The sequence below is a fragment of the Rutilus rutilus genome (genome assembly GCF_951802725.1).
Source record: "Rutilus rutilus genome assembly, chromosome: 10".
Taxonomy (NCBI): Eukaryota; Metazoa; Chordata; class Actinopteri; order Cypriniformes; family Leuciscidae; genus Rutilus; species Rutilus rutilus.
Window position 1 is genome coordinate 5,953,121 of NC_140215.1, and position 26,611 is coordinate 5,979,731.

At 37.5% G+C, this 26,611-nt stretch overlaps 1 protein-coding gene across 1 annotated transcript in view; it reads right to left on the reverse strand.

The window, feature by feature from the left end:
* Window positions 1–1,317: 1,317 nt before the first annotated feature.
* slc4a3 (solute carrier family 4 member 3) overlaps window positions 1,318–26,611 on the reverse strand; it is a 71,908-nt gene continuing 46,614 nt past the window's right edge. The window contains exons 7-23 of the mRNA XM_084421963.1: window positions 22,987–23,129; window positions 20,669–20,849; window positions 19,700–19,835; window positions 15,026–15,191; window positions 12,932–13,034; window positions 12,552–12,736; window positions 11,277–11,499; window positions 10,976–11,194; window positions 10,328–10,476; window positions 9,982–10,176; window positions 9,235–9,438; window positions 8,851–8,940; window positions 8,473–8,639; window positions 8,092–8,345; window positions 6,710–6,879; window positions 6,042–6,215; window positions 1,318–5,928 (exon numbers count right to left, since the gene is read on the reverse strand). Of these exons, the coding sequence (XP_084278089.1) occupies window positions 5,851–5,928; window positions 6,042–6,215; window positions 6,710–6,879; window positions 8,092–8,345; window positions 8,473–8,639; window positions 8,851–8,940; window positions 9,235–9,438; window positions 9,982–10,176; window positions 10,328–10,476; window positions 10,976–11,194; window positions 11,277–11,499; window positions 12,552–12,736; window positions 12,932–13,034; window positions 15,026–15,191; window positions 19,700–19,835; window positions 20,669–20,849; window positions 22,987–23,129 (2,837 nt within the window). The 3' untranslated portion in view covers window positions 1,318–5,850. The remainder of the gene's footprint in view (window positions 5,929–6,041; window positions 6,216–6,709; window positions 6,880–8,091; window positions 8,346–8,472; window positions 8,640–8,850; window positions 8,941–9,234; window positions 9,439–9,981; window positions 10,177–10,327; window positions 10,477–10,975; window positions 11,195–11,276; window positions 11,500–12,551; window positions 12,737–12,931; window positions 13,035–15,025; window positions 15,192–19,699; window positions 19,836–20,668; window positions 20,850–22,986; window positions 23,130–26,611) is intronic.

Consider the following 26,611-nt stretch of genomic DNA (forward strand, 5'->3'; position numbering starts at 1 on the left):
AACCAAATCCACACAAAGTGTTTTTCCTCTTTCAACTTCTCATATGACCCTAAAATAAGTGAGGTACCGACATTGTTGAGCTCCCCGCAAACCCGCACAAGTGTACACTTCAACTACGGAGAGCTTCTGGACTTCCACATCAGGTGAAAGTCTCCCAGATACTTGTACTTGGTTAGTTGGGTGAGTGACCTGTCTATAACCACTGTAACAGTTCTGTGGGTGCAAGAAATCTACGCCACTCCATGTACATTCACTGCATCACATCTGTAGCTCAAAGAATTCAATATTAAAACACCTTTTTTTGTGTGCTTAAAGGGTTAGTTCACCCAAAAATGAAAATTCTGTCAGTAATTACTCACCCTCATGTTGTTCCAACCCCATACGACTTTCGTTAATCTTCGGAACACAAATTAAGATATTTTTGATGAAATCTGAGAGCTGTCTCACTCCTTCATAGTCTGCTAGGAAATCGATATCTGCCAGCCCAGAAAAGTTAGTAAAGACATCCTTAAAATAGTCCAAGTGACTACAGTGGCTCAACCTTAAGTTTATCAAGCGACGAGAATACTTTTTGTGCGCCAAAACCCCCTCAAAATAACGACTTTATTCAACTATTCATTTTCTTCTGTGTGGGCCTCAAAGTTCACGTAGTGTAACAGCGCAGCGCTTCTGGGTTGTACGTCAGAATGTAGGCTCACTATTGGCCAACGCTGGTCGTGTGTGGTGCACGTGATGCTGGCCAATAGTGAGCCTACGTTCTGACATACAACCCAGAAGCGCTGCGCTGTTATACTATGTGAACTTTGAGGCCCACACAGAAGAAAATTAATAGTTGAATAAAGTCGTTATTTTGTTTTGTTTTTGCGCACAAAAAGTATTCTTGTTGCTTGATGGGGGTGGTGTGGCGCAATGGATAAGACACATGCCTTTGGTGTGAGAGACCCGGGTTCGAATCCACTGTGAGACACCAATGTGTCTCTGAGCAAGACACTTAACCCCTAGTTGCTCCAGAGGCGTGCGACCTCTGACATATATAGCAATTGTAAGTCGCTTTGGATAAAAGCGTCAGCTAAATGAATAAATGTAAAATGAAATGATAAACTTAAGGTTGAGGCCCCTGTAGTCAATTGGACTATTTTAAGGATGTCTTTACTAACTTTTCTGGGCTGGCAGATATCGATTACCTAGCAGACTATGAAGGAGTGAGACAGCTCTCAGATTTAATCAAAAATATCTTAATTTGTGTTCCGAAGATTAACGAAAGTCTTACGGGGTTGGAACAACATGATTAGTAATTACTGACAGAATTTTCATTTTTGGGTGAACTAACCCTTTAAAGGAATGATCTGCTATTTCCTAACCTGAAGGGGAATTCCATGTCAAACACATTGGTTGCAGCAACTATGAGGCAAAACACTGAAGGAATATGATTCACATTTGCAAAACTAGGTTAGTCATTGAAAACAGTTTGAAACAACACCCTTCTGATCTAGAATAAATCTTTTGCTGCTGAACCAGATAGCCACGACTGATAGTAGAAAGCAGAAAATGCTGTTGCTGCTACAGGAAAGAGGTTTTGAAAACAGAACATTCATTTAATAGCTTTTATCCAACATGTTCTGAAAATAATCAGAGCCAATTTAAGAGAGAACTGAATTCGATGTAAATGAATAGCAGCAAACTTGGTGATCACTGTAGGTTTTGGCCCAAAAATGCTCAGGGTATCAAGTGATGTTTACCATAGTTTAGTATTTCCATTCTTTCATTTTCAAGCTGAAGGTAAGTTTTGTTTTGGTACCAGAATGGTAGATAACTAACTACAGGAATCAGGAGGCCAAATGGTTTAACTTTAGGTCAAATTGTTTAAAAGTGGTAAGCAAATACATTTTTGACAAGTCACCCATCCACCAAACCATTCAGTCTGTTTTCCTTAAAGACATAGTTCACCCAAAATTGAAAAATCATTTAGGCCTACTCAGCCTCATGTGACTTTTTTCTTCTGCAGATCACAAAAGATGATATTTTGAAGAACTTTGTGAACCAAACAACACTGGAGCCCATTGACTTCCACTGTATCTCATTTATGTTTATGGTCCACAGTCATACGTGTTTGGAACCACATGAGGGTGATGAATGATGACAGAATATTCATTTTTGGATGAACTGTCCCTTTAACGAATTTTCTCCAATGATCTTCAGATTAAGTTAGAGGAGCAGCACAATTTATCATCAAATATCGAAGATGGAGGCCTATCTACTAGGTGCTAAAAAGTCTGACAAGCTCGAAGTTGGTTAAAAGGCTGCCATAGACAGACAAATAATAGTATGAAAACCAACAAATACAATAAGATGCATCCAAATCTTCACTGCTTACCTTAACTACTCTTAGAGGTGAAAGCACACAAAGTTGGGCCTATATGCTCACAATCCATGGATCAAGCCAATCATGTAAATAGTGCAATGGACAGATCTGTGCAACTTAGCGTTCCTACTGTACTTACAGTGCTAATTCACAGTGGGAGATGAAGATCGAAAAGCCCCTGGAAAACGTTCTGTTTCTTTCACTTTCCTTTGTTGCTTGGATCGCACTAACTCAGAAAACCAAAAGCAAGCCTGCAGAGATTGTGACGGCAGTATGAGCATCAGTGGCAGTGACTCTCCATAAAGCTTTAAACTTCTTCGAGATATACAAGAAACTAATAACCCCAAGCAAACATCAGCTCTGAGAGCAACCAAGGTGCTTTGTTTCAACCCGATTGGAAAGAAAAATTACACCGAATATCTCTTGAATATCTCCATATGGTTTAAGCGTAATTGAAAACGAGATTAAATGGAGCAAATGCTCCACATTTTTCATCAATTTGTTTTCAAGACCAGAGTATCTGAGCTGCTTTCCACATTAATTTTATAGCAACAACAAGCACAATCATCTCATTTTTATTTAACTTCTCCTAAGTAATTTTTGGAAAAATATCTGAGACCAAGTCAACGTGGAGACAAAATGTATCCAACTAACTTCATTAATGCATGTTCCTGGCCTCGGTGCACATTATTCCAAAGGAAACAAAGTGTAACAACTCACTCTACCTCTGAAACGACTTTCCTGTTTGCTGACATCACCAAGCACTCTAATATTTGAGCGTCTCCACGTCTCCATTTTGCCATTTAATGCTCACTTTTCACAATCCAATCAATTCTTAATTTATAAAATTAAGTCCCACCTTATATTTTGGCTAAAAATCCTGTTTCATCAGAGATGTCACATTACAGAACTAAAAAAGGAATGTGAATGCCATTTCCCATTTACCTTACATAAAACCTCACTCAGAACTTCAATAAATCTCCTGAGCTACAAAAAGAGCCATTTTTGAGCAATAACATTTTGCCTTTGGTCAGCTAACATATGTAGCTAAAACTAAGATCTGTAGCTTACCAACCGATGGGCCTGCCAAAGGCTTCACACACCGGGAATCCGATTCTCAAGCAATTACAGCTGGCTTGTCCTCATCAAATTTCATCACTCAGCTACATCCCTAATAAATGCTAAGGGCAAAAAAAATGAAAACCAACATTTTACCGTCAGTTTACCCTTTTGGCTTCCGGACAGAGCTATCCGATGGCTCAACTAAGAATACACGGCAAAACACCTCAGATGTGTGGCTTCGTATTAAGTGCTTCAAAGACCTGCCATTCGCAACCACAGATCTCCCCTTACCGCTCTCAGGCTCGAAAGCAGCACTTAGCTTTGTGCTTTCCAAGAAACTAAACATCTATTCAGAGAAGCAAAGCACTGCATGACAGATATTCCTATATTGCACAATTTCCCCTTGTTTTCACACTAAAAAACTGGGGAAACGACGAGCAAAAAGAAACACATGTGGAATATGTGTTTGTGATGAAATGAGCTAGTGTACCGTGACAAGACCAAGAAGTCTGTATTACGCACAAACAAATTCAATACACGCATGGACGGCACGCTATTTACAGTCCAAAAGGGCGGCTTTCTCTAAAGGCAATTGTCCGAACTCAAAACATGACTGTAATGGAACGATTCTTCCTGTTTTCAGGTCCGTCTGAGCCTTATGTATATGAGGCTGTTTTGATCAGAGGAAATTTCTTTATCAAAACACAAAGAAAGAGATGAAGATGTAAAGGTTTAAAAAAATAAAATAAAAAATCCAAATGGAACTGCAAACAGGTGACTCGAACGTCAAACTGCTAGTCCCGCACTGAACTAAACTCGTTGGCTGATTGAGTCGGGCTGGTTGGGATGCTCAAACAAACAGAGCAATGTTTTCAATATGTTGCTGCATATTAAGTTAGGTTGGGAGAAAGTATTTTAACACAGAAAATACACACATCACCTTTAAAGGCTTTATATCAAGGCAAGGGAAACATGGATTTGTTGGCTTAACAAGGATTTTAAAAGGTCATGCACATTGTAGCTATCCTCTGACCTTATCCTATGACCCTGACTAACAATTTGGCAGTACGTTTCATCAAGGCCTCCAGTCTAAACTGTAGCAATAAGTGCATCCATACACACTGGCAGTTGACAGCCTTTGGAATCGTATTGATTCAAAAAGTTAGCATTTATGCAATCAACGAAATCCAGGTTTCTATGGCTTTAACCTATTTCAGCTGAACTGTTCCCGAATACACTGCAGTATAACAGCATAAGGAATGGAATTAGTTCTCTGAAAAGATCTATATTGAAAATACACGGACTTGAATGAACTAATATTTATAATAATAACAGATTTGGGCAATAAAGCCTATAAGTTCTAAATGCTAAATTTATATATAGCAAAATAAAGCTGAGTAGCTCAAAGAAAAATAAACTTATCAGTCACTCTGGGAAACTTCAAGACAAATAAATAAATAAAATTAAAATAACATAAATAAATAATATAAAATAAAATACACTTTTAGCAGTGAATCTGTTTGGAAGGGAAATCATGTTCTGAGAGATAATTAATCTGTTGTAAATAAAATAAAATAAAATAAAATAAAATAAAATAAAATAAAATAAAATAAAATAAAATAAAATAAAATAAAATAAAATAAAATAAAATAAAATAAAATAAAATAAAATAAAATAAAATAAAATTAAATTAAATTAAATTAAATTAAATTAAATAAAATAAAATAAACTTTTAGCAGTGAATCTGTTTGAAAGGGAAATCATGTTCGAAGGTTCGTTTCGCTAACTCCAAAAAGCGACTTAATTCAAAATGACTGACAGGCTGAGAGTGATATCTGTCAGGAAGCAGGGACATTTTCTGCATGCTATTCCATATAGCACCTTTACACGTATTGTAACTACTGCATACATCAATCAAAGTAATCTCACTACTGCATAAAGTACGTCTAAAAGGGACTGCACTACTGTTTTCAAGCAACGGGACTGCACAGCAAAGGGATTGACCAATCTAAAGGGCACTGAGAGGTCATGCTACTGTAATATTCAGCCCCTGTGGTCAATGCCTACAGTACAGTACAAGGCAACAAAGATCTACAGGCGCAACTTATTGGATTTGTCTCACCATCATTGCACTTTGGGAGGTCTAAGGTGCACGGGCCATATCTATATATTATATTATATCATATTCAAAGGTCACTGGGCAGCAGCAGTCAAACATGTAGGCCACGTTTTTGGGAGAGAAAAAAAAAAAAAAAGAGAAAAAAGAGAAATAATAGTAAGTATCCAAAATATGATTTCAAAGTACACATGAAATAATTCTGAAAGACGGCAGTACATCAGAGTTCTTCAGATTCCGTACACCTTTCCCATTATGCATAGACCTGCGATCGATCGGTCAGTGACGAGGTGAGCCATGTGACCTGCATCTAGACAAGCATGTGGATCTCATTGTACTCATCGCGTCCATCTTCATCAAAATTGGGCGAATCCTCATCAGCATCCAACTGCAAGAACAAAAAATGTGTTAAAAAGAAATCAAAACCAGGTTTTCATCGGATCATCAGGTGTAAAGGAGAGATTGGACAAACATGAATGCAACATGAATTAGCGGACTCACCGCTGCAAGCTCTCTCTCCTCAAAGATCCTGGTCAGGATGAGTCTACGCAGAGGTACGGTCATGATTAGGATGAAGGGAAAGGCCAGAGAGACTATGGTCGACTTCACCACCCACAGCAGGACGATACACAACAACTGAATGATGGTGAACATGTTCATACGCCAAGTCTTCACCTGAATGTCAAACAAGTTACGCCTAGAATTACAACAAGGTCTGAAAACTTGTGAAAATGCTTCTATTTAGCATTTTTCTATTATAATATAATAGATCATATTTTTGCATAAATGATATTGTCAGACACAAATTTGCTTATTTCATAAGCAACAGAAATAGAGCAGAATATGAAAAAAATCGATTTTCAAGCCTAGATTTCCAATGTGGTCTCAGACTTATGGACCCTTACTGTGCATGTAAACTATATACAGTGTTCATTTTTATTAAAAGTGGTTTGTCATTTTAATTTTGGGGATTCTGTGAAAAACTGCAAAATGCAATGGGGATTTGTGCGCCACCTTGTGGGTGCTTAAAAAACTTTCAAACAGAATCCAGATGTCAATTTAGTACAAACTTGTAGCATATACCAAAATCAAACACAAACACAGATGATCATCATTGCATTTGTAAATAACACCACCACCAGCTCAAACTCTTGGGAAGAATTGATTACCTTGGTGACATAGATGTGGTCAGGGTGATGTTTAGCAGGCGTGACCATGAGTGTGATTCGCTCATAAAGCTGGATACCAGTAAGAGAAGTGATGCCCATGTACAGAAATATCCCAAACAGCACAGCCAGAGGAATATGACGCAGCACATCTGTCATCACTATAGACAACCCTGCACAGAAGAGATAGGATTGATAACAATTGATCATATGATAAAGGACACCAGAGTTCAATACATATTTCAAGTTAATATATTGATAATCAGATTAAACTATTCTTCTACCGAGCAACAGTTCATTACTCTAAATGCAGGATGTTCATGGTTGCCAATCAACACAGCATCTTGGCGCATTTCTGGTGTTCATTTTCATTCGTTTTGAAGTAGTAAAAACGTATAATTGCAACTGCAAGCTCTGACTTCTTCCTTTTGGCTGTGGGGATGTCATATAAGTAGGCAATAAGGAACGAGAGGCTGTGCTGTATCGTGAATAAGTCACGGCTGAAGGGCGTTGTTAGGCACGACGCGAAGCGGAGTAATTCACGATACAGCACTAGCCTCGAGCAGGTAGTTAATTACTTAAACTTACCATTGGTGTTATTTGATTATTTTATTGCATTTATCACTTCTTCAACCTAATATGTAGGGGAATTAATGTACTGATGAAATATTTCACTGTCATCAATAACATGGTTATAGTCATGGCTGAACATGAATGCACCAACACTACTGTTCAAAGGTTTGGGCTCAGAAATTTTTATTTAGCAAGGATGCATTGAATTGATCAAAAGTTACAGTAAGGCATAATGTTACATAATGTTATAAAAGATTTCTATTTCAAATAAATGCTGTTCTTTTGAACTTTCTATTCATCAACGAATACTGAAAAAAATATATAATGGTTTCCACAAAAATATAAAGCAGAACAACTATTTTCAACATTGATAATAATGATGATTTCTGAAGGATCATGTGATACTGAAGACTGATGTAATGATGCTGAAAATTCAGCTTTGCATCATAAGAATAAATTATTATTTTTTAATGTTTTAAACAAGAAAACAGTTTATTTGAAATGTTTTTGATCCAATAACTGCAGTCTTGGGGAGCAAAAGAGACTTATTTTCAGGAACACAAACTTTTGAACAGCAGTTTATATAGAATGTGTGGTCACATGTGTGATAATGAGTATTTTACGGAGCCCCTAAAGGGACCTTTGCAAAAACAAATATATACAGACTTTCTCGTGCACATGCAAAAGTTTCTCGTGAGCATGTGAAAGTCTGTATTTTTTATTTTTGCAAAGGTCCCTTTAGGGGCTCCGTAGAATTTAGAGTCAGTAATCTATCAATATCTGTTATGTATTTTATTTTTAGTGTTTCTTACCCACTAGGATAGCCACACACATCCCTGTCACCCTCTGCTCTTTAACTTCTTGGATCATGGGCTTCTCTCCAGGGGCAGTGGCTTTGCTCATGACTGTCAGAGCATTCACGTGAGTCACCGAGCGCACAGTGGCGGCAGTCAGCCAGGGCAGGCCGAAGAGTGGGCAGATAGCTCCCAAAGTCACTATCAGAAGCAGGTCCAGATGAAAGCCAGAACCCTTGATCAAACGCCTCTCCTTCTTGCTCACTATCAAGCTGCAGACAGGATGAAATTGTTGGAATGAATACAATGAGCCACAAATATGATTGCATTTCCAGAGGTTAAATTTAACATCTCAAGATGTGTTGCAAAGGACTGTACATGTAATGTTAGCTTACTCACGTGGTGATTTGAGTCTCCATGAATATGAGGATAAAAACAAGCAGGGCCGGGATCACTGAGGCCCCCATCATCCAAACTGGAAAAGGCTGTTTATCTCCAAACGGACTGATAAACCAGCTCCGTTTGTCCGGAGATGTGACCGAGAAACCAGAGGGGACGTTCAGCTTCTGCAACCACAAAAACACAAGCGCTCGTATCCCAGAGATCCCAGGCTTCATTGGTTACAGCGCTCTGCCAAACCAACCACACAGTAATACAGACTCGGAAGAAACCTGGCTCCAATTACAGGCCCTACTTAATAAGAAGAGTACGTTGCATGGGAGAAGAGTTTCTTTGCGGTAATGTATGGTGCACGTGAGAGTTTAAGAGTGTGGTTACCTGTGTGTATGTATCAGGGATGGTGCAGTCCACCAGCACGGAGATCAGTATAGAGATAGGAATCCCGAAATCACCAATGATTCGTCTGGCCTTTGATGATGACAGATGATACACAAAACACACACACACAAACAGAGGATGGCAAACTTTTTAGTCAGTGCAAAATGTTTGCTCACAAGGAATCATAACTGGAAAAAATCATGTTTGCAATCAGCATTTTTGTTGCTTTCCAGAAAAAACATCATTAAAATGAAATTCATTTATTTGAAAAGCAAAGTTGCAGAATGATAGATAGATAGATAGATAGCTTGCTTCTCTTGATTGATTTGCTTCAAATAAATACTGTATATTCCTTTTAACAATTATATTTTGCTTTATATTTACCTTTCCACCAAGGAATCTGCTGTTACGAAATTTTCGCAGAAAGAAGGCCACAAAAAAGGTTCCTATCATGAGTACTAAGGATAGCAGGGCTGTGTTTGGCTGGTTGAGGATGGGTTCCCCAATCACACCTTTGTCTATGGTTTTGAAGACAGATATTACAGGAGCTGTAGGGTAGCTCTTCATCAGAGGGTGCTCTTGAAACACCTGAGGAAAAATAACACATTTATTTATGTAACCATCATTTGGATTCTAGCATCTGATAAATGAATAAATGTAAATAAATAAACAGGTTTCTTCACACCTTACAGTAACAGCAAACTACCAATAGCATTCAATAACTTTGTTTCTTGCTGTCTACCACCTTACATAGGTAGCATCCTAAGTTAATTTCAGTCCCGGCACCAAATTCTGTGCATCATACAAAATGTGAACCATATAAGAGCAGCATGGGAGACTTGATTTAAATTGTGATTAAAAAGAGTTTTCCATTAACATGTTGCTAAGCTAAGGCACAACACTAACTATTTTATTGACACTATCTGATCATCAGTTTGTAATCATAATCAACATTTCTCTTATTCACCTTGGAAGAAGTTTTGTTGCAGAGTATTATGGGATTGCCTTCTAAGCACATGCAAAGATGCCCTTGAATTTGGCAAAAAGAAGACCTTTTAAAACAGTCTAAACATCTGAAGCACACCTACGATGGCTTTGCACATGCTGGTATTGGTGGCGTTAAATCTGTACCTTAATTAGCTTAGAGAAGGTTTCAAAGATGAAAATGAGAGAGATGAGAAACGCAAAGATCTCTTGGGTGAAAGGGGAGATGTAGCGCACGAGGAAGCTCCCCTCAGCTGCCACAATCACCAGGACAATGAAGATGAGCCAGAACCCGATCCACACTCGGCCTGTGAGATATTCGAAGCCCTGCGCCTGGCAGAACTGATAATGAGAAAGAACAAAGAAGGCGCAATAGGAAAGATAGCAGAAGAAAAAGAGAGAAACAGGAAGATAGAAAGGCAGACCAATGTTAATGAAATGAAACTTCCATCCTTTTTCTCATAATGTTTGAACCATAAAGACAAAAAAGTACCTTATAAAAAGCCTCCTCAAAGACCAAAAGTGGTCCAGAGAAACCAATTATGAGCAAGGGCTGTCCAGCTAGCAGTGAGAACAGCACACCCACTGTCGCCGTGGAGATGATGAGCTCAGAGACTCCCATCATGCCTTGTGTCTTCTCACCTAAATAAATGAGAATATAAAGCATCAAATCATACTATGGAAACTCATTTCCGCCACACTAGAAAAAGAAATCATGCTCTGATAAATCGTAATTTTTTTTTACTTATTCTACTTATTACGTCATAGTTATGAGATAAAAAATGGAAATTGACTAATCAAAATGAAGAGTCATTGTAACATAAAAGTAAATTATGATGAAATTATAATATAAAAAGGTCAAAATTATGAGATGCTAATCATAACTGAGATGAAGTCAGAATTATGAGATAAAACAAAGTTACAAAAAGTCAGTCATGAGATAAAAAGTCATATATATGACACAAGTCATATTTATGATATAAAAGTCAAAATTATGACACTCGTATCTCATATTCATGACTTTCTATATTATGACTTATTATGACCCTGACTTTCACATTCAGGGCTTCTATATTATACAGACTCATCTATCAAAGATAGAAGGTGAGTTGAGGGACGAGAGCATCACTGTTTCACTTGCCTAATAAACCTCCAAAGGTGATAGTGGGCGAAAGAGCAGCAAAATAAATGAAAATGACAGCAGCAAAACATTGTGTGTCCATGGCGTCCTTCAGGTCGCTTAGGTAGCGTGGATAACGGCGGCGAATATCATGGATCACACCTCCAAAGGGAATACCAGAGCGCTTGAGAGGGTCAACATCAAACTGATCTTCCTCCTCCTGTTCATCCGTACTCGCGTCTATAACACAAAGAGTACAGGTCAACATTAACAAAACAGACAAACTGGAAAATGTGAATCTCAAATGTAATAAGTATTTCACCTTTGGTCTCCAGCTCAGCTCCTGTAACAGTACTGCCGCATTTTTTGTACTCCCTCTCTTTGCGCTTGCGTAGCATCTGTTTCTGGAAGGAGGCCACGGTCTTCAGCAGGTCTTTTCCCTCGACGTCCGATGGTGGAATTACAATACTGCAGTCTAAGAACTCATTGATTCCATTAAGCAGGTCCTGACGGTCATCAGCAAAGTATGCTACCTCGTGGAAGTTCTGTGGAAGGTCATGAAAAACAGTGAAACTGAGTGGTTTAAAAGTTACGAGTATCGTTTAGCAACTTTTGACAAGTCGGTTGCAGCTCTGAAACTTCTCATGGTCTTAATGACACATGCAAAGTTTTATGTAAAAAAAAATGTATTGGCGTTGTTGCTACATTTATTTGTGATTTACTGTAGAAAGGGTTGAAAATCAAACATCTTTATGGTTATTTTGGTGAGGCTTGGTCTAAAAATCATCTGAACCAATGTTGTCCAATCTTCTCAAAAATATACAGTTTTCAATAAAATTCAATATGGCCGACGGGTCATAATTTAAAACTTGACAAATGGGGTGTCATATAACAGAATGGAGGAATATGAGTTAACCAGAATCAGAATCAAAAGGCATTCTGAAGTTATGATTTGATTTCTATGCCATAAAACTTAGGACATGATGCCATTGATACCCATAAAGTTTTGTTTCAGTTTGCCAAAGTGATGGTGAAATATATGCACATATTCTGTTTGAAGGCTTTGCCATAAAATTTGTTAGAGATTTATTGGAGAATGGGAAATAATATCGAAAGTCCATTCGGTGATTTTTGTGTGGTTTGATCCGAATATTATCTTACCCAATTTTGGAGAAGATTGGACAAAATTTGCAGCAGAACTACCAAAAAACATAACCAAGTAATAAGGTGAAACTTGACAAATGGGGTATATTTTGACTTACTTAAGGAGTATGAGTAAACCAGAACTGTAATTTTAGGCCAAGGCATTTGGATTTAATTTTTATGCCATGTAACTGTGTAAGCCCTCTTAATACATGAAGGCATTGATACCCTAGTTTGCCTAGGCAAAAATCTAGCCAGAAATGTATCTGAACTGAACTGACCTAAGAATCATAAAATAAAATAAAATGCACTTTTTATGGCACTATGCAGTCGTTCTCAACCAGGGGGCCGTGGTCTAGTAGGATTTAAAATATTTAAAATAAGGTAAACCAACTAAAAATCCAGATATTTCTTATCAAACCATAATTCATATTGTATGATTCGGAAGATGAACCTTATCAGACATTAGGGTTGAGAAGGAGCGCCCAATCTCATGATAGTCCATGTTGGTCTGCGTGGGGCCCAGCAGCACAAAGATGAACCGAACCGGGACGGGGACTTCCAGAACGGACTCCAGAAGGACAGCCTCGTTCAGCCGGACAAAGGCCATCGCGGGCTTCTCTAGGAACTCCACACACCCTATAAACACATATATTGCGGTTAAAATCAAAAACCACACAAACAGAGATCCAGAGACAGAAATCAAACACAACAGAAAGCATTAATCTTCGCTTAGCTGACTGAGGCATTATTGGAAAACTCTGGTGCGATGACTCAGCATCATCTCTGGACCTGAAAACAACAAACGCTGGAACAAAACGCTCCTTAGCTTACCCACTAAGACCACTGTGGCCTCGGCATCCTTGGGAATCTTTGCCAAAAGTTTCATAGATCTGGCGGCAGCATGTCCCTCAGCTGAGACAGGGTGGAGGTTTTTCTTTTGTTGACAGAAGAAAATAGTTAGTGCCATTTGAACGCCACACATCAGCCTCAAGCTGTGGCAGAAAAGCTTTGGCAGATAGCGCATGCATAGCTGCTCTCACTCTGATTGTTTATTGTTCCATTTCGTTCATGTGTTCGGGTGACAGGGTGAATTTTAATGAACCATTGTGCCTGTTTTGCATCACCGAGCACAAATCTAAACCTACAGTTCCAGGTGACAAAGTGGAAAAGCAAATGGTAAATCACTTCAAATCAATTTAACACAATACATCTTTACTTTTTATATGGGCTGTTTCGAATGTGCCAACATTTTTAGCCATGGGGAACATTCATAGTTTCACAGCTAATGTATCAAAAGTTTAACTTGAAGCACCTGTAAACTCACTATTACGCTTAATCCTGCACATGTGGCAGAGCAACTTACATGATCCAAGCATTAGCAGTGCTGTTAACCAGACCCAGACCGAATGTGCAGATGCATTTTCATGTATTCTTGCTTAATATTTTGTCTTGTTTTCCAGTACAAATAACTAAACAATAGCTATGTTTCCATCCAAAGTTGCAAATATAACTTATGTGCAAAATTGGAACGTCGCATAAAACATTTGCAAATAAAGCACAGTTTCCATCCAGTGAGTCGAAGAGAACAAAATTGTCACTTCATGATAAACTGTTGCTAATATCACTAAGAAAAATGGAAGTTCCTGCAGTAGGAGAAGCCACTGTATATAATATTTTTGTATACAGTATAATAAATTACTTTAATTTATCTTTAAGTTATCTTGCTTTCAGAGGTGGATGCCTGCTGTATAAGGCAGTTCTGGCAGGTAAATATACCGAACCACTTTGATGACAGACATTGCTCAGGCATATCAGAACGACCAAGACAGCATTTCAGATGCTGTGCAATGAGATCGGTCCACTGGTTGGTCCAATTATGCAGTCCCATCGCAAAGTCACATGACTTTTTTGATGTGCATAGAGAAATTTGCATAGAGTTTTTATGCGCATTTTTAGAATGTATGAGCATTTTGGCATTTCCATCCAGCGTTTTTTTCTATGCGAATGATGAAATGCACATTAAAACAGGTGGGTGGAAACATAGCTATTGTTCCATTAAGATACATTTACTTGAGAAGCAGAATTACTTCATTATTTCTTGTTTTCTGAAAAATGTATCAAGATTTATCAAGTTTATCAAGTTTTTGTCAAAAACAATAAAATATCTGACAATGAAAAGTCTCGTTTTATGACAATGGGGTAAAAAAGATAAAAAGATTTCACCCCAGTGTCATAAAACGAGACTTTTCATTCAAGAATGTTTAAGTATTTGTACTGGAAAACAAGACGAAAATACTGAGTAAGAAAATAATTTTTTGCAGTGTTCTGCACTGATTTTGGTTAAAATCTGTGTGATTCTCTGGAGTGTATTTACACAGAGTAATGCAGTGCTACACTTTTATTGGTAGCTGAAAGCATAATTGAATAAGTCAAAATATTAAATAAAGAAATGACGTAATGAGTAGAGTTTTGGAAATTCTGGATGTTCCCATTTTTTGGGAAAGCTAGTTTAGCCGGTTTCTCAAGCTGATGTTTAGATTGATTTAGTATTGTTGGTCAACCCAGCCTAACCAGCTGACAACAAGTATCCAAACACGTCTAAAACGAATAAAACAAACCAGCCTGGTCAGATTTGTGGTCAACTAAGACCGGCAAACCACCGTAGGCTAGTTTAAGGAATTTTTTTCTCAGTAGATCTGGTTCTAACCAACAAAACGTGTACATTACATCGCTTGGGTGTAGGCCTTCAGTGCAATGCATACTGAATAGACCAAGGACTACCTCATGGAGGTCAAAGATGGTGTCCTCACAGGTAAACACATCACTGGCTCAATAAATTTGGTGGCAATTTTCTGGAAGCCTGGATGCTCACTACGACATGCACACAAATGGAAGCAAGCAACTCACAAACAATGCCACAAACACCTCTTTGTCGTGTTCTGCCGCTTTGCTGTCATGCATCTCCTCGTGGTCCTGGGACACCAGAGGTAAGCTGGTGTCATGAACATGATTGTGGTTGTGACGGAAGCTGCCCAGGCTGTTGACCGAGTGGTTCCGATGGAAAAGGCCCTCTTTCTCATCATTGGGGTGACTGGACAAGAGAAAGTAATTTGTGAAGTCTAGAGAGCAATTTTTCATGTGAGAATGTTAAAAGCATACTGACGTTATAAAATAATTTTCTTGATTGTTTTTTTTTAAATCTGTAAACATTCTTAAACCAAGATAAATGTGAAACAGCATAATATAATATAATATAATATAATATAATATAATATAATATAATATAATATAATATAATATAATATAATATAATATAATATACATTTCTTTCTTCTCAAGTACACTTGTCTCAAGTAAACTCTATTCTATAAACATCAGGCAATAAAGGGATAGCTCACACAAAAATGAAAATTCGCATTATTTATTCATCCTCATTGTGTCCTCATTTTTTGCCATTTATCTTTATGAAACAAAAAACAGCATCCATGAAAGTATAAGTCATATGGATCATATGACAAGAGGGTGAATAAATGACAGTATTTTCACTTTCTTTTTGGGTGAAATATGTCTTTAATAGTGGAAATGTTATGACTTCTTTAATCTGTCAAGCTACTCGAGTCCATTTGTTCTCCTCCGTGAGACAAATATCCCTGCTCTTGTGTTTATTTAGCTCCACGGGTACAGCAATTTCCTTGCTTATCAATGTCCAAAAAGGCAATTTTCCATCTTCGCTAGCAATATTTGCAAAGCAAACATAAAACCCAACATGTCAGGATATCAGAATCCAAACTGCAAAACCAAACCACATTCCCTGTTCGCTTGAAAAAACACGTGCCAAAGCAATCAGTAAAAAATGCTAAAGACAACAGAAAAGCAACATGCGGCTAGATGATATCAGGGAATATTTAAACAGAATTCGAACTCTAAAAAATTGACTGCAGAGGTAGTCCAATGAATTAATAAATGCCTTTATTATTTTTCACAAAAAGACTAATCTTGGTTTGCTCTTGGTGCTCTACGTGTACTGAAAAAAAGTAAAGAGTTAGACTAAAGAGTGGCTGCCAGGCTTTGTTACACACGTCACCGTGACCGCGTCCAGCGGTTGACATCGGTACGCTCATTAAGCTTAATTTGAGATCTTGTTACGCTCCAGCCAAACTGGTCACCGAAAGGTTCCCAAACACAAGGTGTGACATTGAATTGTGTTTGAAAACATTCCCAAAACTTAAGTAACTAATGACCTAACTTATAGAGCACCTTGATGTATTTTTTTCCACATTACAAAGACATTTTTTAGTGACTAATTTGACATGTATTCTCATGGAAAGCTGCATCTGAGATGATGGGAAATGCTGTAGAGAGGTTTAATCTAGTTTTTGACTGCATCATGTGTTAGTGTGTGTTTGTTTTATAGCCTGGCAGAGTGAAATACGCATCTCTGAGTAGTTCCAACTTCCCTTAACTGATATAAAAAGACAACAAGAAGAAGCAAGCACAACTGGTATTGAACTTTTGTGGCACTCACTTCAAGTTGCCAAAAGAGATTCCAAAAAATAAAAGAGATGCCAACATTTGTTATCCTTAACATGTATTGGTAACAAATTAAAGTGATGTTTAGTTTTAGCCTAAGAACAAGAATAAATGATTAATCACAAAAACATACTTTTTTTAATCAAACATATGCAGTCGCCCCACAAATTATTTAGTCATTCAAGCCACACCTAAAAAATATATGAATGTCTTTGCATTATGCACTAACGTTCAAAAGTTTGAGTTAAGGTTTTTTAATGTTTTTGAAAGAAGACATTCAAACGTGGCTTGAGTGCCCAAAACTTTTTGGAGCCACTTTATGAATATCTTTTGTCATATTAATGCAAAGGGGTTTAAAAAGGTACATCTTCAAACCATTAATGCAACCCACATGTCTGGTCATGCAATATTAATTCTGTTAGCAGTAGCACTCAGGTAGAGTACCATTCTGACCTCAGAGTGTGGTCCTGTGGCTGAGCAGAGCTTAACAAAGAAAACACACGGCACTTCACAATCCTTCAAGAAATGAGGCCTGTCTGAGCCATACTAAATACTGCATTTAAACAGCACTAAACTTAAAGCTGCAGTCCGTAGTTTTTCCTCTTTGTCGCCATCTCTGTTCGAAACCTGCAATTGCAGTTATTCGCAGAATTATCATCTTTACGTGGGTTGTGCCTCGGCACGGCACAGCGCGGATGAATCCAATGTTTTGAGGAAAATGTGTGGCCGTCAGTCACAGGTGTGGATACTGTCATTCGGAATGACAGATTCTACTTTTTGGAAGTATGACCAAGATAAGAATTTTCACCGGAAAATGTCATCTGAACAAGTAAGTAACATCCACTTTTGTTCTAACCAACTAAGGGGAAAAAAAGCATTGCAGAAAATCACGCTGATTAAATCTAACGATCGCTTATCATATCACGTCAAACCGTGCAAATTATACTTTGTTCTCAAATTGTTAATGTTAACAACATCGGCATTGCGTGACTACATTTAATAAGGGCTACCTGTAGTTGAGTTTCCATTTCTGTGCAGTCTAATTTCTAACAAATTAATGTTCCTTAGATCTGGTTCTCTTTGAAAAACAAACACACCTATCTGTAATCAGATGTATATTTAAAACTGGAATATAATCAAATTTGTACCTTTCAAAAGCCCTTCCGATATTTATTTCTTTTTGCATGGGCCCGGTTGCAGTCTCTTTTTTTCTGTAGCCACTCCGAAGTCCGAAGTCTTTTGCATTTTACAATGGGTGAATCTCCAGTTGTCAGTGGTGATTGTCGTTTGAACCTTTCTGGATCCGCCATCAAATTGATAAGTTTAATGATATCAAGTGCTGTGAGAAAAGGCTATAAATCTCCACCTCCAACATCCTCACACGCAATATAGCCTACTAGCCGAGACACCTTCTTTATGTGTACAGATGTGACGTAATGATGCAAAGACATGTTCGAATTTCCCGCGGAAATCCACCAGCACCACTGGAACTAATTTATTTTTTTACAAGCTTACTGTTTTGAATCAAGCTAAGGCAAACAAATAGTTTTGAACACTGGCTGGTTATGTACTTGCTAAAAAAATTATTTGGGATCATTTTTAACCCAAAAAAGTTACGGACAGCAGCTTTAAAATAGTCCAGAAGTAAGGTAAGCAAGGTAACAAAAACACAGGGAATGGGTTACAGGAATAATTCACCCAAAATCGAAAACTGTCATTCTGACCCTGTATTGTTTTTGAAAATGATGAATGTGTGAGCTAAAAAGTGCATGATGATTTATATGGCCAATCTCCCAAAAAAGCACCTTAAAAGCATCATACAAAAAGTCTGTTACTTGTGCGTTATACTTCCAAGTCTTCTGAAATCATATGAAACCAAAATGAAAGGATTTGTTCACTTCATAATTAAAATTTCCTGATAATTTACTCAGGAAGCCCCATTTCATTCTCTTCAGTCGAAAAGAAATTAAGGTTTTTGAGGAAAAAATATTCCAAGATTTTTCTCCATATAGTGGACATCAATTGCAACCAATGGGTTGAAGGTCCAAATTGCATTTTCAATGCAGCTTCAAAGGGCTCTACACGATCCCAACCGAGGAATAATTCAATAATAATCCATTTTCTAAAAAATATAAAAATGTATATACTTTTTAACCACAAATGCTCGTCTTTCAGTAGCTCTGCGATGCGCCACACATTACGTAATCACGTTGGAAAGGTCACGCATGACCAAAAGTACCGCAGTATAGCGACACCTACGTCACGATTGACCTTTCCAACGTGATTACGTAAAGTGTGGCGCATTGCAGAGCTCTGCAAGATGAGCATTTGTGATTATTTTTGGGAAAATGACAGATCGTTTCGCTAGATTAAGAACCTTATTCGTCGGCTGGGATCGTGTAGAGCCCTTTGAAGCTGCACTGAAACTGCACTGAAACTGCAATTTGAACCTTCAATCCGTTGATAACCGTTGAAGTCCAATATATGGAGAAAAATCCTGGAATGTTTTCCTCAAAAAACTTAATTTCTTTTTGACTGAAGAAAGAAAAACATATAAAAAGCATTTTTTTTTAAATGATTTCTCAATTATACTAAAATAACACTGTTTTTTATTTTAAAAAAATTATGCAACTGCGGCGTGGCAAGTGCCGGAAAACTTAGACAGCATATTAGATTTGAGAGATATGGGATATACTGTAGCTATGGACATTTAAAATAAGTCATTTGGAGTGGTTTTATAGACTTTTTTGGGGGCTTAAATCAATTTTGCTGCAACAAAGGAAAGACAACAATTATTTCAAGGTTGAAATGAGATGAGGATGAGTAAACAATCTATTCCTTTAAACACTGATGTCTCTGCAGCTGCAATAGCAAAACGCCATTAAAAACTCTATTGGCCATCGGCCTGGCGCACTGTCATACGAAGTATATTTGTTGTGTAATCACGCCTCTTCATTTAGCAGGAAACCAATAGAGGCAGCTCTGACACAGGACATTGGCGTCAAGGCCCACCGCAGAGAAGATCAATATGAGCTTTGTTTGGAGTAATGATGTCTGACCTCCACTCACCTGTGTTTGAGCAGAAGCGCTCGCAGCACGTTGGCTCGGTCTTCGGCTCTGATCTGGTCCGAGATGATCATGGTTTCCACCAGCAAGTGGGCGATGCCAGGCAGTGTGGTTTGATCCAGATCTAGCATTATGGCACCTGGGTAACAAAACACAGTGTTTGTAACATCGCTCCATTTATCATACACCTCTGTCAGCTTATAATGAAATAATGTAAAATTGTGGGATCATTCTAAAGACTAAAGACATATTCTCACTTCTAATGCCACAATTCAAATAATCTCTAATGTGGACAAATCTCATTATGTATTACAGTTTTTTTTATAATACAATGGGATATTATAAAACAACACCAATACACACACACACACACACACATACATATATATATGCACATTTTCAAAGTAGCTTGTATTTGTAAAGTATTTAATACACTGGATTATCCAAAAATAGCACTGCACCACATTTCAATCAAATGTTCAGTATAAATAAATATATCACGACATATATTGTAACTATGATATTAAATTTCTCATATTCTGATCACACCGCCTAACTCTACATAACCACAGTATAGTATTGTTTTTCCAAACCCTCATGTCCGTTCATCACTGCCGTCCATTAAAGATGTTTTTTTTGTCAGGGTTGTCATGTTGGTTCCAAAACCACAAGAACTGAAACTTACCAAAACCTTCTCATTGATAGACATGTGTTTGGATTTGTAGTTTGGAGTCATGCTTTTTCAAAAGCATTTTTCAAAACTAAAGAACTGTTTATCTTGAATGGAAAATTATCAGTTTTTCATGGTCAAAAAGTGGATATTCCCAAGAGGGTTTAATCCATTTATATCATTTAAGTGTCCATTTGAATTCTGTCAGTCACACGGTTTTGTCAACTAGAAACAGCGCATGGATGTTAGGATTGGACCAGGATCGCAGGGTTGAGTGGGCTGGCAGAGCGTTCGACTCTTACCATGTGTGATGGTCCTGCGGAGCTCCAGCAGGCTACGGAAGGACAGCGAGGCCACATGCGGTTTGCCCCAGCGATCCGTCTCCTCCTCCACGTCTTCCTCAAACTTGATCCAACGTGCCGTCTCTTTCCAGCGCATCTCCTGGTTCTTATCCACTATCAGCTCGTTGAGCTCCACAAACACCTACGGTGATCACAATGTCAAAGGCACGTCATAAAGCACTTTTAAAGGATCATAACCAAAGTTGCTTCAAGGTAATTCCCAGGGCAGCTCATATAGGAAACAGGCAAACAAGTACACCTCTAGCTAAAAGGGGAGCAAAACTGAAATAATATGACAGCAATATCATAAATCTTCTTTTGTTTTAGTATTTTTTTTTATTTAAGAGTAAAAGCACAGGTAATGGATCTATCAAAGATAAATGAAAACCTTTGAACACAGACCTACTATGAGCTTTGAGCACAGTTTCATAACCAAATTCTCAGGGCTAAGAGCAGTGCTACCAACGATCCTAAAAAGATATCAACCAATTAGAGAAGTTGTTGTTACATGATCTTTCACACTGAATGAAGCATTGCAAATGATGCAATCGAATCATTCTACCTACACAGTCAAACTACTTACATATCAGTATATATTGAACCTTATAAATGCATTCAGAAACATTTGGTATTTTATGCTTATGACTTTAGATAAATCAGAGTTAGTATTGTTAGCTAAAACTAACTATTAAAAATCATGTTTGTTCACTGAAATAAAGCTGAAATAAAATATAAATATTAGAAAACATAGATCAAAAACTTAAAGGAACCGTATGTAAGATTGTGGCCAAAACTGGTACTGCAATCACTTTCAAATTACTGTAGAGTGGTGTATCCCCTCTCCCTCCCCCCTGGCTCAAGGTTGCCAGATAGTCTGCAGGATCCAGCAGGAACGTTTGTAGCTGCAGCTGTGGTAACTAGAGCAGAGCTGGCAACCCGGATGCTGAAACACTACTGACTTCGTGATTGGTAGATGGGTGGAGCATCAGGCCGAAACACAAGATGACAACATCAACATCAACATCAGTTGAGGGCTGCAACTTCACTTTTAAATGACAATATCCTGGCCGGACTACTGTTGTCAGTGATATAAGCATTTGAAATGAACATGATTTCTTAATGTCTAGTGACATATCAGGGCCATTTTATGATTAATTGAAATACATTTCTTACATACAGTTCCTTTAACTTAAAAATAACTTAATAACCATGATGAAATCCAAAAACTAATAAAAAATAACAAAAGTACATAACTACTAAAATGAATAACCTACTAAAACAAAACCTAAAAAAAAAAAAAAAGCTAATTCAAAATGTAGTACTATAATAGAAAAATAAAGAAGTAAATTATTTTAAATTGTACTGTAAATTCAGATTCGATTGGTATTTGCAAAGAGATTAATAGTTTATTTCCTTTAAAAAACACTAAGCACTGTCTTTTTTCTTTTCTTTTTTTTTTCAGATTTCCAAATAGCTTTTTCTTTGAATCAATGCAATGTAATGTTGATTACAACTCTGGTGATTCCTTTGGCTGAAGAACAATTTACTGAATAAACTGTTAAAATGGCTAAAAAGAAAAGGAAAAAGGAAAAAAGCTTCTGGAACTGAGGTGCTTAAAAAATGCAAATTCACTGTTGCGTTCTATGGAGGACTGAATCCTGTACTCCAGTGAGACAAATGATTCTCCTCCATTGGTTGATTCAGAGCTCATAGATCAGCAGATAAAGCCACATGAATAGCACATACTCCAGTGTTGATTGACTAAGTGCCTTATGTAATTAATCCAACTGATTTAGAGACACAGATCTCGCTCGTTTAGTGAATCCCACAGGATGAAACGGATCAATAGGTATCAGCAGACCAGAGGAAATATCTCTGAATCAAGGGTCTCTCCTGCTCCTCTAGATTGATTATCTCTATTAACACCTCCTCTTTATCAGTATCAATGTCAGTCTAGGGAAAATGGAGGCTTTACTTTGAGCTACCTCTTGAGGAACAACACTGAAATTCAGATCTCAAAATCAATACGCATTTTTGGCTAGTTTTTCAATGTTTACTATATTGTGAGAGCCTGCCATGGTATTATTTTATGTTTTTGTCCATGCTGTTCTATTATTGATCAATCTGCTCATAAACGAAACCTAAACTGTGTTTGGTCACTTTGCATTTTAGTTAGTTTTTGTCTTAGAATAAGTTATAATGTGGAACAAACTGTCTGGATGAACGAAACTAGGTTTCATTTTTCTTTTCTCCATGCGGTCAGGAAGCTCAGCTCTCACCTCATGAGTTTTCTTGTTCATCCTCTTTCTCCTCTTCAGACTGGACAGAGGAGGTGGGCTATTGCTGGATCGTGGTATTTGACATCGTGATGATTTCTTGACAAGGTGACGTCTAACCCCAGGATTGTCCTCGAAACGGTGACCTTAAAGTGAAAGAAAGAGGAAGAGGTTAGGCAAATAAAATAAATGAAACTGTCAGTTTTGTAAAGGCAGATGCAGAAAAAAAAAGTGAACCAACAATAAACTAACAGTCTGCTTTAACAAATAACACACACACACACAAAAAAAAGATACATTTTCATGTCTTTATTGAACGCACTGTGTAAACATTCATAGCAGGTTAATTACAATTAACTAAAATTAGAAATCCTTAGATGAATGATCTGAATTAATCGGAGTCAGCTAATCTGGAGTCCAAACAACGGGCCTGTCCCACCCACCCTTGCGAGCCACTGGAAATAAGAGCACAAGACTGTTCCAGGTCCGATAAATGTCAAAGTTTTGACTTTGGAACGGTATTTGAGGTTAAGTGTATCCCAGGAACTCATGTGTCCCGGAATCGCAAGACTTCGAGGAAAACTTTCCATTCCACATGTAATTTGGTAGTAAATGTAAAGTGTTGCATGTTGTATTGGTGCAGAGCATGTTTATTGTTATCACTTACTGGAAGCATCACACTAACTAAATGGCTTCGTCTCTTAAATAGGGAATACTGTACAGACATGTAGGAGTTTATTTTAAAGTGCATAGTTTTAAAAATCTAAATATGTGAAAAATGATGACCTGTAAAAACTTTACTTGCATTTTTACAACACTATACCCTGGTTTCACAGACAAGGTTTAAGCTAGTCCCAGATTAAAATGCATTATTGAGCTGTTTTAACTGAAAGCAACTTGCATTGATATATCTTAAAATATGTCAGTGCCATTGTTTTGTCTCAAGATGCACACCAGTAATGTTTGTTTCTAAGGCACGTTTATAAAAGCCACTTAAATGCCCCAATTGAACTAAGGCTTAATCCTGGCTTAATCTAAGCCCTGTCTGTGAAACCGGGCCTATATGTTGTAAGTGTGTTCCATCAGGTAATTAAATGTTCTACCCACTTGAACACTTAGGCCAAATACAGAAAGAATGTCATGTAAGTGGTCAAGGCTGCAAAAGCCAGACTGGAGGTGTTGGTCAGAGTTGTACTGCCCTATAACAAACACTCACAGATTTAGATTTTTTCTATTTGCATCAAGTATTGTCTGATCCATGTCTTGAAAAGGAGATCTCAGAAAACATAACATTGAGAATCGTTGACTTGCATAAAGCTGAAAAGGGTTAAAAACACCCACAAGCCTTGATATTCATGTCCATGGCAAAACAAATTGTCTATATGACCAATTTATACAAAAGTACATGGTAAATCCAAGGGTTCACGTAGCTTTTACTCAACTGTAGCAATGAAATTACATACATTTGTGTGATTGAGAGTAAAAACGGGCCTAGAAAAACAAGAGAATCCCAGGCCTTCTCAGCTGAGTGCAACTAAGAGGCGTACTTTGGATGCTAGGCCTTTCCAAAAAAATTGCTGTGATTTAATATTGTATCATTTTAGCCCACAAACCGAGGTTTTTATTGAATTTGGGATAATTGAAGGGGTGTATTATGAGAAACCCTCTCTCTCCAGCTGTTCCGAGTGCCAAGTAAAAGGCCAGGACTCTCCAAGGGTTGAGGCCTGCCAGGACGCCCAAGGCCTCAGCTGGTTTGTGTTGTCCTATAGCCCGGGGATGTTCATTAAACAAAGTAAATTTTTTACCCTTTCTCTCCTAGCCTCGCACATGACTCTAACCCCCACATCCCCCTTTAAAAACAAAAACAAAAAAGTCCACACACTGGTGATGGGCCTTTACCTAGGGGTAGAGTAACAATAAGGTGGCCGTGCCTTTTGGCTGTACTCTGGTTGTGCTTTTCATGGCAGCAGAGCAAAAATCCTAGAGGAGACCAAAACAGCCAAGTTTTCATCAAAACACCACAGGACGAAACCAACTCAGGCCGCAAATGTGTGTTTGACGCACAAAAGTGCTGATTTGAAATCTCAATTCAAACATTTGAACTGTCCTCCCTTATTTTGTTAGCATTACCTATTTACCACCTTCAAACACACTCTCGAAATGGTTCAATGGCACAGGCACAAGATCTATTAAAAAATGCATTTAAAATGCATTTCATGCAGACAATAAATTGAATACACCTCTGAAACTCTAGAAGAAAACTATAAAATATTAGAAAATGTTATCATAATTAATGTATGTTAATAATACATAATTATAATGTAATACAATTTCATTAATATTTGAAAAACTATCCACCGAATAAAACACACACACACACACACACGTTGGGTTTCTTTCCATAGACATAATTATTTTTATATCCCCTAAACCCATCACAGAAAACTATTAGCATTTTTATATTTTCACTCACTTAGTATGATTTTTTAGCTGTTTTCCTCATGAGGACCAACAAAATGACTCACAAAGACAAGGATACTATAGTACTTAATGGTTATACCGGTTGAGATTTAGTGACTTTTTTGTGTGTTTTTGTTACAAAAAACAAAACAAAAAAAACACATTAAACTAGCATAATTACAATTTCTAAGAACTTGCCTCATTTAAACTAGGTGATTTGCCATTGACCCAAATGCAGGCAAATTGCAGTTATAAAACCTTTATGACACAGAGTTTGTGTGTATTATTGAAAAGAAACAGCGAGACAGAGAGATAAGATGGATATTTTCCCGAGGGACTGCAGAGAATCACAGACAGGGAAAGGCCTTGAGGGCAACGCACTAGTAAACAGTCTACACAAAGACAAAAGCTAAAGCCTGAGGGTTTTACTGTTTATCAGAATACAAGGCTGTTAGTGAAAAGCAGTGTTTGAACTCTGATTGATAACTGGAATGTTTCAGACCCATCACTTTTTATATAAGGAACAGTAACATTTGTTATTATTTACTCAGGTTGTTACAAACCAGTATGACTGATTTTCTTCCAAAAAAAGAGAATGGATAATGCATTGGTTGCTTTTTGCATGCAATTATTGTGAATGGGGGGGGAGGGGGTGCATTCAAGCTTGAAAAACAAACGCAAGCCATACACTTAATTTGGATTTTTTTTAACTATGTTGTGTCTAAAATATGAAAGTTAGTCAGTATTAGCTTCTTGATTATTGATTTGGCTTATGGCTGATATAAGAAAGATGACAGATTCATATGCAAATTTAACAAAGACATCTTCTTTTGGTGGCACATCAGATTCATCGAACAATCACTGTTCAGTGGCTATACATGCAGGAAAGAAAAGAGCATTCACAATTCAGTATCCAAATAGATGTAAGAACGAAGACCAATCATAATTCAGTATGAATATACAGTAATGATGCCACTTGTGTCAATCAGTGTACACTTTGGTAAGACTTTTTTAATGTTTTTGGAAATAAGTTTCATCTGCTCTCCAAGGCTGCATTTATTTGGTCAAAAATGCAGTAAAGTATTATTGTGAAATATTAAGATAACTAAAAGTAAGTATCACGACTCCAGTCTTCAGTGTCACATGATCCTTCAGAAATCATTCTATG